Here is a 12,302-nt window from a genome sequence, read left to right as displayed (position 1 = left end):
GGATGCGGTCCTGCCCACCAGAAAGAAGATCCAGCCTCATCCACCAGAACACAGTCACCAGTCCCCTCCACCAGAAAGTCTACACAGCTCACTGAACCAACCCTACCCACGGGGGGCAGACACCAAAAACAACAGGAACTACAAACCTGCAGCCTGCGAAAAGGAGACCTCAAACACAGTAAGCTAAGCAAAATGAGAAGACAGAGGAATACACAGCAGATGAAGAAGGTAAAAACCCACCAAACCAAACAAATGAAGAGGAAATAGCCAGTCTACCTGAAAAAAAATTCAGAGTAATGATAGTAAAAATGATCCAAAATCTTGGAAATAGAATGGGGAAAATACAAAAAACGTTTAACAAGGAACTAGAAGAACTAAAGAGCAAACAAACACTGATGAACAACACAATAAATGAAATTAAAAATTCTCTAGAAGGAATCAATAGCAGAATAACTGAGGCAGAAGAACGGATAAGTGACCTGGAAGATAAAATAGTGGAAATAACTACAGAGCAGAACAAAGAAAAAAGAATGAAAAGAATTGAGGACTCAGAGACCTCTGGGAAAACAGAGAGACCTCTGGGACAACATTAAACGCATCAACATTCGAATTATAGGGGTCCCAGAAGAAGAAGAGAAAAGAACGAGACTGAGAAAATATTTGGAGAGATTATAGATGAAAACTTCCCTAATATAGGGAAGGAAATAGTCAATCAAGTCCAGGAAGTGCAGAGTCCCATACAGGATAAACCCAAGGAGAAACACGCCAAGACACATATTAATCAAACTATCAGAAATTAAATACAAAGAAAAAAATATTAAAAGCAGCAAGGGAAGAACAACAAATAACATACAAGGGAATCCCCATAAGGTTAACAGCTGATCTTTCAGCAGAAACTCTGCAAGCCAGAAGGGAGAGGCAGGACATATTTAAAGTGATGAAGGAGAAAAACCTACAACCAAGATTACTCTTCCCCACAAGGATCCCATTCAGATTTGACAGAGAAATTAAAACCTTTACAGACAAGCAAAAGCGAAGAGAATTCAGCACCACCAAACCAGCTTTACAACAAATGCTAAAAGAACTTCTCTAGGCATGAACGCAAGAGAAGGAAAAGACCTACAATAACAAACCCAAAACAATTAAGAAAATGGTCATAGGAACATACATATTGATATCTACCTTAAATGTAAATGGATTAAATGCTCCAACCAAAAGACACAGACTGGTTGAATGGATATGAAAACAAGACCTGTATACATGCTGTCTACAAGAGACCCACTTCAGACCTAGGGACACATACAGACTGAAAGTGAGGGGATGGAAAAAGATATTCCATGCAAATGGAAATCCAAAGAAAGCTGGAGTAGCAATTCTCATTATCAGACAAAATAGACTTTAAAATAAAGACTATTACAAGAGACAAAGAAGAACACTACATAATGATCAAGGGATCAATCCAAGAAGATGTAACAACTGTAAATACTTATGCACCCAACACAGGAGGACCTCAATACATAAGGCAAATGCTAACAGCCATAAAGGGGAAATCGACAGTAACACAATCATAGCAGGGGACTTTAACACCTCACTTTCACCAACGGACAGATGATCATCCAAAATGAAAATAAATAAGGAAACACAAGCTTTAAATGACACATTAAACAAGATGGACTTGATATTTATAGGACATTCCATCCCAAAACAACAGAATACACTTTCATCTCAAGTGCTCATGGAACATTCTCCAGGATAGATCATATCTTGGGTCACAAATCAAGCCTTGGTAAATTTAAGAAAACTGAAATTATATCAAGTATCTTTTCCAACCACAATGCTATGAGACTAGATATCAATTACAGGGAAAAATATGTAAAAAAACCCAAAATACATGGAGGCTAAACAATACGCTACTAAATAACCAAGAGATCACTGAAGAAATCAAAGAGGGAATAAAACAATAACTAGCAACAAATGACAATGAAAACACAACGACCCAAAACCTATGGGATGCAGCAAAAGCAGTTCTAAGAGGGAAGTTTATAGCAATACAATCCTACCTCAAGAAACAAGAAACAGGGCTTCCCTGGTGGCGCAGTGGTTGAGAGTCCGCCTGCCGATGCAGGGGACACAGGTTTGTGCCCCGGCCCGGGAAGATCCCACCACATGCCGCGGAGCGGCTGGGCCAGTGAGCCATGGCCGCTGAGCCTGCGCGTCCGGAGCCCGTGCTCCGCAACGGGAGAGGCCACAACAGTGAGAGGCCCGCGTACCAGAAAAAAAAAAAAAAAAGAAAAGAAACAAGAAACATCTCAAATAAACAGCCGAACCTTACACCTAAAGCAATTAGACAAAGAACAAAAAACCCCCCAAAATTAGCAGAAGGAAAGAAATCATAAAGATCAGATCAGAAATAAATGAAAAAGAAATGAAGGAAACCATAGCAAAGATCAATAAAACTAAAAGCTGGTTCTCTGAGAAGATAAACAAACTTGTAAAACCATTAGCCAGACTCATCAAGAAAAAAAGGGAGAAGACTTAAATCAACAGAATTAGAAGTGTAAAAGGAGAAGTAACAACTGACACTGCAGAATTACAAAGGATCATGAGAGATTGCTACAAGCAACTCTATGCCAATAAAATGGACAACCTGGAAGAAATGTAAACGTTCTTAGAAAAGCACAACCTTCCGAGACTGTACCAGGATAAAATAGAAAATATAAACAGACCAATCACAAGCACTGAAATTGAAACTGTGATTTAAAATCTTCCAACAAACAAAAGCCCAGGACCAGACGGCTTCACATGCAAATTCTATCAAACATTTAGAGAAGAGCTAACACCTATCCTTCTCAAGCTCTTCCAAAATATAGCAGAGGGAGGAACACTCCCAAATTCATTCTACGAGGCCACCATAACCCTGATACCAAAACCAGACAAAGATGTCACAGAGAAAAAAAACTACAGGCCAGTATCACTGATGAACATAGATGCAAAAATCCTCAACAAAATACTAGCAAACAATCCAACAGAACATTAAAAGGATCATACACCATCATCAAGTGGGGTTTATCCCAGGGATGCAAGGATTCTTCAATATATGCAAATCAATCAATGTGATAGACCATATTAACAAACTGAAGGAGAAAAACCATATGATCATCTCAATAGATGCAGAAAAAACTTTCAACAAAATTCAACACCCACTTTTGATAAAAACTCTCCAGAAAGTAGGCATAGAGGGAACTTACCTCAACATAATAAAGGCCATATATGACAAACCCACAGCCAACATCATTCTCAATGGTGAAAAACTGAAACTATTTCCTCCAAGATCAGGAAAAAGACAAGGTTGTCCACTCTCACCATTATTCAACATAGCTTTGGAAGTTTTAGCTACATCAGAGAAGAAAAAGAAATAAAAGGAATCCAAACTGGAAAAGAAGAAGTAAAGCTGTCACTGTTTGCAGATGACGTGATACGCTACGTAGAGAATCCAAAAGATGCTACCAGAGAACTACTAGAGCTAATCAATGAACTTGGTAAAGTAGCAGGATACAAAATTAACACACAGAAATCTCTTGCATTCCTATACACTAGTGATGAAAAATCTGAAAGAGAAATTAAGGAAACACTCCCATTTACCACTGCAACAAAAAGAAGAAAATACCTAGGAATAAACCTACCAAATGAGACAAAAGACCTGTATGCAGAAAACTATAAGACGATGAAAGAAATTAAAGATGATACAAACAGATGGCGAGATATACTGTGTTCTTGGATTGGAAGAATCAACAATATTAAAATAACTATACTACCCAAAGTAATCTACAGATTCAATGCAATCCCTATCAAATTACCAATGGCATTTTTCACAGAACTAGAACAAAAAATTTCACAATTTGTATGGAAACACAAAGGACCCCAAAGAGCCAAAACAACCTTGAGAAAGAAAAACGGAGGTGGAGGAATCAGGCTCCCTGACTTCAGACTATACTACAAAGCTACAGTAATCAAAACAGTATGGTAATGGCACAGAATCAGAAATACAGATCAATGGAACAGGATAGAAAGCCCAGAGATAAACCCACGCACCTACGGTCACCTTGTTTTTGATAAAGGAGGCAAGAATATACAATGGAGAAAGGATGGCCTCTTCAGTAAGTGGTGCTGGGAAAACTGGACAGCTACATGCAAAAGAATGAAGTTAGAACACTCCCTAACACCATACACAAAAATAAACTCAAAACGGATTAAAGACCTAAATGTAAGGCCAGACACTATCAAACTCTTATAGGAAAACATAGGCAGAACACTCTACGACATCAATCATAGCAAGATCCTTTTTGACCCACCTCCTAGAGAAATGAAAATAAAAACAAAAATAAAGAAATGGGACCTAATGAAACTCAAAAGCTTTTGCACAGCAAAGGAAAACACAAACAAGATGAAAAGACAACCCTCAGAATGTGAGAAAGTATTTGCAAATGAAGCAACTGACAAAGGATTAATCTCCAAAATTTACAAGCAGTTCATGTAGCTCAATATCAAAAAAAAACAGGCTTCCCTGGTGGCGCAGTGGTTGAGAGTCCGCCTGCCGACGCAGGGGACATGGGTTTGTGCCCCAGTCCGGGAAGATCCCACATGCCGTGGAGCGGCTGGGCCCGTGAGCCGTGGCCGCTGAGCTTGTGCTCTGCAACAGGAGAGGCCACAACAGTGAGAGGCCCGTGTACCGCAAAAAAAAAACAAAAAAAAAACAACCCAATCCAAAAATGGGCAGAAGACCTAAATAGACATTTCTCTAAAGAAGATATACAGATTGCCAACAAACACATGAAAGGATGCTCAACATCACTAATTATTAGAGAAATGCAAATCAAAACTACAATGGGGTATCACCTCACACCAGTCAAAATGGCCATCATCAAAAAATCTACAAACAATAAATGTGGAGAAAAGGGAACCCTCTTGCACTGTTGGTGGGAATGTAAATTGATACAGCCACTATGGAGAACAGCAAGGAGCTTCCTTAAAAAACTAAAAATAGAATTACCATACAACCCAGCAATTCCACTACCGGGCATATACCCTGAGAAAACCATAATTCAAAGAGTCATGTACCACAATGTTCACTGCAGCTCTATTTACAATAGCCAGGACATGGAAGCAATATAAGTGTCCATCGACAGATGAATGGATAAAGAAGATGTGGCACATATATACAATGGAATATCACTCAGCCATAAAAAGAAACGAAATTGAGTTATTTGTAGTGAGGTGGATGGACCTAGAGTCTGTCATACAGAGTGAAGTAAGTCAGAAAGAGAAAAACAAATACCGTACACTAACACATATATATGGAATCTAAAAAAAAAAATGGTTCCGAAGAACCTAGGGGCAGGACAGAAATAAAGACACAGACATAGAAAATGGAGTTGAGGACACTGTGAGGGGGAAGGGTAAGCTGGGACGACGTGAGAGAGTGGCATGGACATATATACATTACGAAATGTAAAACAGATAGCTAGTGGGAAGCAGCCACATAGCACATGGAGATCAGCTCGGTGCTTTGTGTCCACCTAGAGGGGTGGGATAGGGAGGGTGGGGAGAGGCAAGAGGGAGGAGATACGGGGATATATGTATAGCTGATTCACTTTGTTATACAGCAGAAACTAACACACCACTGTAAAGCAATTATACTCCAATGAAGATGTCAAAAAAAAAGAGTAACATTCAATGATTCACTGGGTACATCTGGATATTTTGCCTGAAGAACTTTCTGAAATATACTAATTAAGTTTACTAACAGAGTTCCCTACCTTGTCAAAGAGAGGCTGGTATAATGCTGCATACTTTCTTTCCAAGTCATGAACTTCTTCATAGAACTTGGCTTCTATATGAGCACATTTCACCTGAAGCTGTTTCAGTGCATTGATTCTTCTTTTTACTGCTTTAGGTAAACTAAAAGAGAGGGAATAAAAAATAAAACATCCATATGCCTGCAAAATAAGGCGGCATGCTTATTTTTTACTAAAATAAATTAACATTAACATAGAATTAACACCCTTACCATGAAAAAGAGCTCCTAAAAATCATTAAGGACAAACACCACCTCCCCGCCCCCCCAACAAAAGCAGGGCGGTGGTAGAGGAGGAAGCTGAAAGATAATTCACAAAAAATACAAATAATGAAACACGGAAGAAAGGTCCAATCTCATGAAATATCCAAAAGAATGTAAATTTAAAAGAACTGCTGTCTCTTCCTTACCAAATTGGCAATTAAAAAATAATTCCCAGGGGGGACTTCCCTGGCGGTCCAGTGCTTAGGACTCTGCACTGTCACTGCTGAGGGCCTGGTTCAACCCCTGGTCGGGGAAGTAAGATCCCGCAAGCCTCAAGGTGCGGCCAAAAAAATTTTTTTAAATAAAAGAGAGAAGAAAATTTTAGAAATTCCCAGGTTTGATGAGGCTGAGGGCAGAGGCCCTCTAATTGACTCATCTTTCTTAAGGGTAAACAAGAACCTTGAAAATATTCTTTGCATCTACTTCTAAGAATTTATCCTAAGGAAATAACCAAATGTTTATGTGCTGGAGTGACCACTGATGTATTATTTGTAAAAGTGAAAGACTGGGAACAATGACAAGATGGGCAGGATTAAAACGGCCTGTCCACAACCGTGTCCTCAAGGAATACTCAGCACCACAGGACGAGCTCCTGCTGACACAGCAAGGGAAAAACCAGAGACGACAGAGACAAAGCGTGCATTCTAGTCTAGTCAGACACAGCAAGGGAAAAACCAGAGACGACAGAGACAAGGCGTGCATTCTAGTCTAGAGTCAGACAACTACCAGCTCCTTAGCCCTTTGATACTTTTTACCTTCTAAGAAACATTTTAGTTTGTATGCCTTACTTTTATAAATCAGAAGGGAAAAAACATTTTAAACCCATTAAAATCATTTGTTTAACCTGAAGTCCTGAGTCCCAATCTGGAACAAACAGCAGACTACTGCGGACTTCCCTGGTGGTGCAGTGGTTAGTTAAGATGCTGCTCTCCCAATGCAGGGGGCCCAGGTTCCATCGCTGGTCAGAAATTAGATCCCACATGCTGCAACTAAGGAGCCCACCTGCCGCAACTAAGACCCGGTGCAACCAAATAAATTATTTTTTTTAAAAAAAGAGCAGACTCCTGGGCCCCACAAAGACCCACGCTATCCCCCTTGGTGGGCCTGGGTCCTGCCCTCTGAGTCCTCCTCCACGTGGGCTGACTCCTCAAGGGCAGGGCTGGCATTACTCTAATGGTATACAGTACCAGGCAGCTCCCAAGCACAGCACTGTTTAGAAAATACAGCCATCAAGGGGGACTGGTTCCAGAACCCTGTGAATATCAAAACCCATGGATGCTCAAGTCCCTTATATGAAATGGTACAGTGTTTGCACACTAAGCACATCCTCCCGTACACTATATATCAGCACTAGATTGCTTACATACCTAATACAATGTAAATGTTATGTAAATAGTTGCTGGCGTGAGGCAAATTCAAGTTTTGCTTTCTGGAACTTTCTGGAAAAGTTTTCCCCCAATATTTTTGATCCGCAGTTGGTTGAATCTGCAAATCTACAACCCAGGGAACCCGTGGATACAGAGGGTCAAGTGTGGTGGAAAAGCCTTGAATCACAAAGGACCCTGTCCTGGTATAATCATACCCACGGCAACCTCAGTTTTGACGAAGGTCCTTCACTACAGACTGCCAACTACAGAAACCGTTCTAGAACTACTGCTAGTTAGAGAACAAGGACAAAGCAGAGTAAGAATTTAGTAACGCTGAATACATAAACATCTGTACTTCTTTTCTACGTTAATTACACAACCTAACGTTATTTCCTAACTTTCTAATCTTCCTAATGGAGTAAAAATACAAGGACCTCTAAGCCAACTGAACCCAGATATCCTCCCCGGCCAGCCTCCAGACAGTAAGAATAACTACACACCATTCTTCTCCCCACAACAGGCACGTTACGTACAGCATGGAACGTGGAACTAATTCTATCGCACAAAACCTTGTTCCCCTCCCCCATTTCCTCTCAGTGAATGCCACCCACCCCATTCACCCAGTTTCTGAAGCCAGAAACTAGAAAGCACCACTTACACTCAGCTCTCCTACCTGCACCCAGCATCACCACACCCCACCTTCCCCACTAGGTCACCCCCCGGAAGAACCCTCTCTACGGGCAGAGCAGACCCCAAGCGTGCCCCCTCTGTGCCCCCTTGTCCCCAGCCCAACGTGGGCCAGCCAGTGTGTGTGCGGGGTGACTCTCTGAGACGCAGCCGTGCACTGACCGGAGGAGGGAAGCCCGGAGCAGCTGAGGCCCCGAGACGAGCAGTCCAAGGGCCTGGAGGGTGGGCATCCTTACGGTGTTCACTGTGCAGTACAACAAAGACACAGACCTCGTCCAAATAAGCCACGTTTCGCTGTTGCAGGCTCACGTAGGTGAGCCGGGCAGGACTGGGTCTCTTAGCGAACCAGGAGCCACCGTGAAGAGAAAGCACTGCCCCCATCTGCCTGTACCTCCGCCCCCTGCTGACGCCCCACTCCGCCTGCTCACGGGACCTGTGAAGGCCTCTCACCCTGCAGGCTGGCACCGTACACTCGCCCATAACTTGACACACCGCACTACCCTGGCCGTCACAGGCCTGTAGCCTCTACCAGGCTCTGACCCCAGCAGTCACCTTCGGGACCCCAGAGCCTGGCTCTCAGCAGGCAAGGTCTACTGAATGAAAAACATACTTATTCCTAGTCTAAGGAACCAGGAGAGGTTTCTTGTCTCTTAAAGTTGCGTCGTCTCCCTCGCAGCATACTTACGTCTCGATGTAGCTCGAAGGAGTGTGGGAGACACTGTCAAGTCGTTCCTGTAAAGCTGCCAAAACTTGAGGATTCTGCATCACCTGGTCTGCGAGCTTTTCTATCAAGAGTTAAAAAGAAACAACATCTGTTTCAAAAACATTTACTTGTAAAGGCATTCGATCCTCCGTGTTAATCACCGAGGGGATGGTTATAAACACACCGGGGGTACCTGGAGAGTTCTGCTCCTCACCTTAGCGGCACAAGCCCCCAGTCCCCGCCGAGGACACTGTCACTTGCTAAGTTCAGGCAGTCTACCTCCCTTCCGGAAGCCGAGGACGGGGACAAGGTGCCCGTGGCTCAGGAAATCAGCTCGCACTTGTGCCCCAGCTCAGGAAAGCGCGACTCCCACCAGCTCCCTGGGGGCACCAGACCTTCCAGGCGCTCTCTGCCTCCACCTTCACCCACCCTGCCCTCCTGCCCAAACCCGCCTCCTCCCAGGAGCCCCCGCCCCTCTGCCCTGCGACCTCGACAGCTCACACACACTGTACCGACTCCTGAAGAACAAACACGACGCTGAGAGGGAGGTCAGCTGTGCCAGACTGGCTCACACCTGGCTCGCGGCACAGGCTCTGTGTTGAAAAGATTCCCTCTCAGCGACACTGTATGGAATCCCAAACTTAGGGCCCTCACCCGACTCAAAAGGCAGCGCAGACCTAGAGTTCTCCCCCACCTTTTGTAAGACAGTGATGCGGGCAAGCTGAATACAACATGTATGCACTCAATTTTACCTTTTAACTACAATCCCAATCATTAACATGAAGCACCGTGTATGTGTATAAAACATATGTAACTGTGTATATACAAAACTGTATGTAAATACTAAACATATACACAAACACACATCGCTAGTTCTGGCCACTGAAAGGTCTAGAAAGAATGGCAGATGGGATTTATATTTTGGTTTTTAAATCTCTGTCCCAACTAAAACATACAGGCCTCCTTGCATAAATGTAGATTCCAGGTCTGGGGAAAGGAAAGTTCAAGGGAAAATGGACCATCGCCTATGCCACAAAGCTACAGAGAACTCAAAATGGATGGGGACGCAGCAAAAGGACACAGAAGCCAGCTTACAGGGACCCCATTGGCAAATGGGACAATCTGCACACAAAAAAGAATAACGATGGACAGTGAGGGAAGATGGTGGAGTAGAAGGACGTGCGCTCACTCCCTCCTGCGAGGACACCAGAATCACAACTAACTGCTGAACAATGATCGATAGGAAGACACCGGAACTCACCAAAAAGACACCCCACAACCAAAGACAAAGGAGAAGCCACTATGAGATGGTAGGAGGGGTGCAATCACAGTAAAATCACATCCCGTAACTGCTGGGTGGGTGACTCACAAACTGGAGAACACTTATACCACAGAAGTCCACCCACTGGAGGGAAGGTTCTGAGCCCCACGTCAGGCTTCCCAACCTGGGGGTCCGCCAATGGGAGGAGGAATTCCCAGAGAATCAGACTTTGAAGGCTAGCGGGATTTGATTACAGGACTCTGACAGGACTGGGGGAAACAGAGACTCCACTCTTGGGGGGCACACACAAAGTAGTGTGCGCATCAGGACCCAGGGGAAGGAGCAGTGACCCCAGGGGAGACTGAACCAGACCTACCTGCTAGTGTTGGAGGGTCTCCTGCAGAGGTGGGGGATGGCTGTGGCTCACCAGGGGGACAAGGACACTGGCAGTAGAAATTCTGGGAAGTACTCCTTGGGGTGAGCCCTCCCAGAGACCACCACTAGCCCCACCAAAGAGCCTGGGTAGGCTCCAGTGTTGGGTCGCCTGAGGCCAAACAACCAACAGGAGGGAACCCAGCCCAACCCATCAGCAAACAAGCGGATTAACGTTTTACTGAGCTCTGCCTACCAGAGCAACACCCAGCTCTACCCACCACCAGTCCCTCCCATCAGGAAACTGGCACAAGCCTCTTAGATAGCCTCATCCACCAGAGGGCAGACAGCAGAAGCAAGAAGAACTACAATCCTGCAGCCTGTGGAACAAAAACCACATTCACAGAAAGACAAAGATGAAAAGGCAGAGGGCTATGTACCAGATGAAGGAACAAGATAAAACCCCAGAAAAACAACTAAATGAAGTGGAGATAGGCAACCTTCCAGAAAAAGAATTCAGAATAATGATAGTGAAGATGATCCAGGACCTCGGAAAAAGAATGGAGGCAAAGATCGAGGAGATGCAAGAAATGTTTAACAAAGATCTAGAAGAATTAAAGAACAAACAAACAGAGATGAACAATACAATAACTGAAATGAAAAATACACTAGAAGGAATCAATAGCAGAATAACTGAGGCAGAAGAACAGATAAGTGACCTGGAAGACAGAATGGTGGAATTCACTGCTGCGGAACAGAATAAAGAAAAAAGAATGAAAAGAATGAAGACAGCCTAAGAGACCTCTGGGACAACATTAAACGCAACAACATTTGCATTACAGGGGTCCCAGAAGGAGAAGAGAGAGAGAAAGGACCCGAGAAAATATTTGAAGAGATTATAGTCGAAAACTTCCCTAACATGGGAAAGGAAATAGCCACCCAAGTCCAGGAAGTGCAGAGAGTCCCATACAGGATAAACCCAAGGAGAAACATGCTGAGACACACAGTAATCAAACTGACAAAAATTAAAAACAAAGAAAAATTATTGAAAGCAGCAAGGGAGAAATGACAAATAACATACAAGGGAACTCCCATAAGGTTAACAGCTGATTTCTCAGCAGAATCTCTACAAGCCAGAAGGGAGTGGCATGATATATTTAAAGTGATGAAAGGGAAGAACCTACAACCAAGATTACTCTACCCCACAAGGATCTCATTCAGATTTGATAGAGAAATCAAAGGTTTTACAGACAAGCAAAAGCTAAGAGAATTCAGCACCACCAAACCAGCTCTACAACAATTGCTAAAGGAACTTCTCTAAGTGGGAAACACAAGAGAAGAAAAGGACCTACAAAAGCAAACCCAAGACAATTTAGAAAAAGGTAATAAGAACATACATATCGATAATTACCTTAAACGTGAATGGATTAAATGCTCCAACCAAAAGACACAGGCTCGCTGAATAGATACAAAAACAAGACCCATATATATGCTGTCTACAAGAGACCCACTTCAGACCCAGGGACACATACAGACTGAAAGCGAGGGAATGGAAAAAGATATTCCATGCAAACAGAAATCGAAAGAAAGCTGGAGTAGCAATACTCATATCAGATAAAATAGACTTTAAAATAAAGAATGTTACAAGAGACAAGGAAGGACAGTACATAATGATCAAGGGATCAATCCAAGAAGAAGATATAACAATTATAAATATATATGCACCTAACATAGGAGCACCTCAATACATAAGGCAACTGCTAACAGCTATAAAAGAGGAAGTCGACAGTAACA

The 12,302-nt window shown here is 43.1% G+C and overlaps 1 protein-coding gene across 3 annotated transcripts in view; it reads right to left on the bottom strand.

Annotated features, from left to right (window-relative positions):
• Nucleotides 1–12,302, bottom strand: part of NAP1L4 (nucleosome assembly protein 1 like 4) — a 62,973-nt gene that overhangs the window by 25,140 nt on the left and 25,531 nt on the right. For all 3 annotated transcript variants that reach the window (XM_082845197.1, XM_082845196.1, XM_082845198.1), the window contains exons 4-5: nt 8,858–8,957; nt 5,817–5,958 (exon numbers count right to left, since the gene is read on the bottom strand). In XM_082845197.1, the coding sequence (XP_082701323.1) occupies nt 5,817–5,958; nt 8,858–8,957 (242 nt within the window). The remainder of the gene's footprint in view (nt 1–5,816; nt 5,959–8,857; nt 8,958–12,302) is intronic.

Source organism: Leucopleurus acutus, assembly GCF_964270905.1.
Source record: "Leucopleurus acutus genome assembly, chromosome: 8".
Lineage (NCBI taxonomy): Eukaryota > Metazoa > Chordata > Mammalia > Artiodactyla > Delphinidae > Leucopleurus > Leucopleurus acutus.
This window is presented reverse-complemented; position numbering and strand designations above follow the sequence as displayed.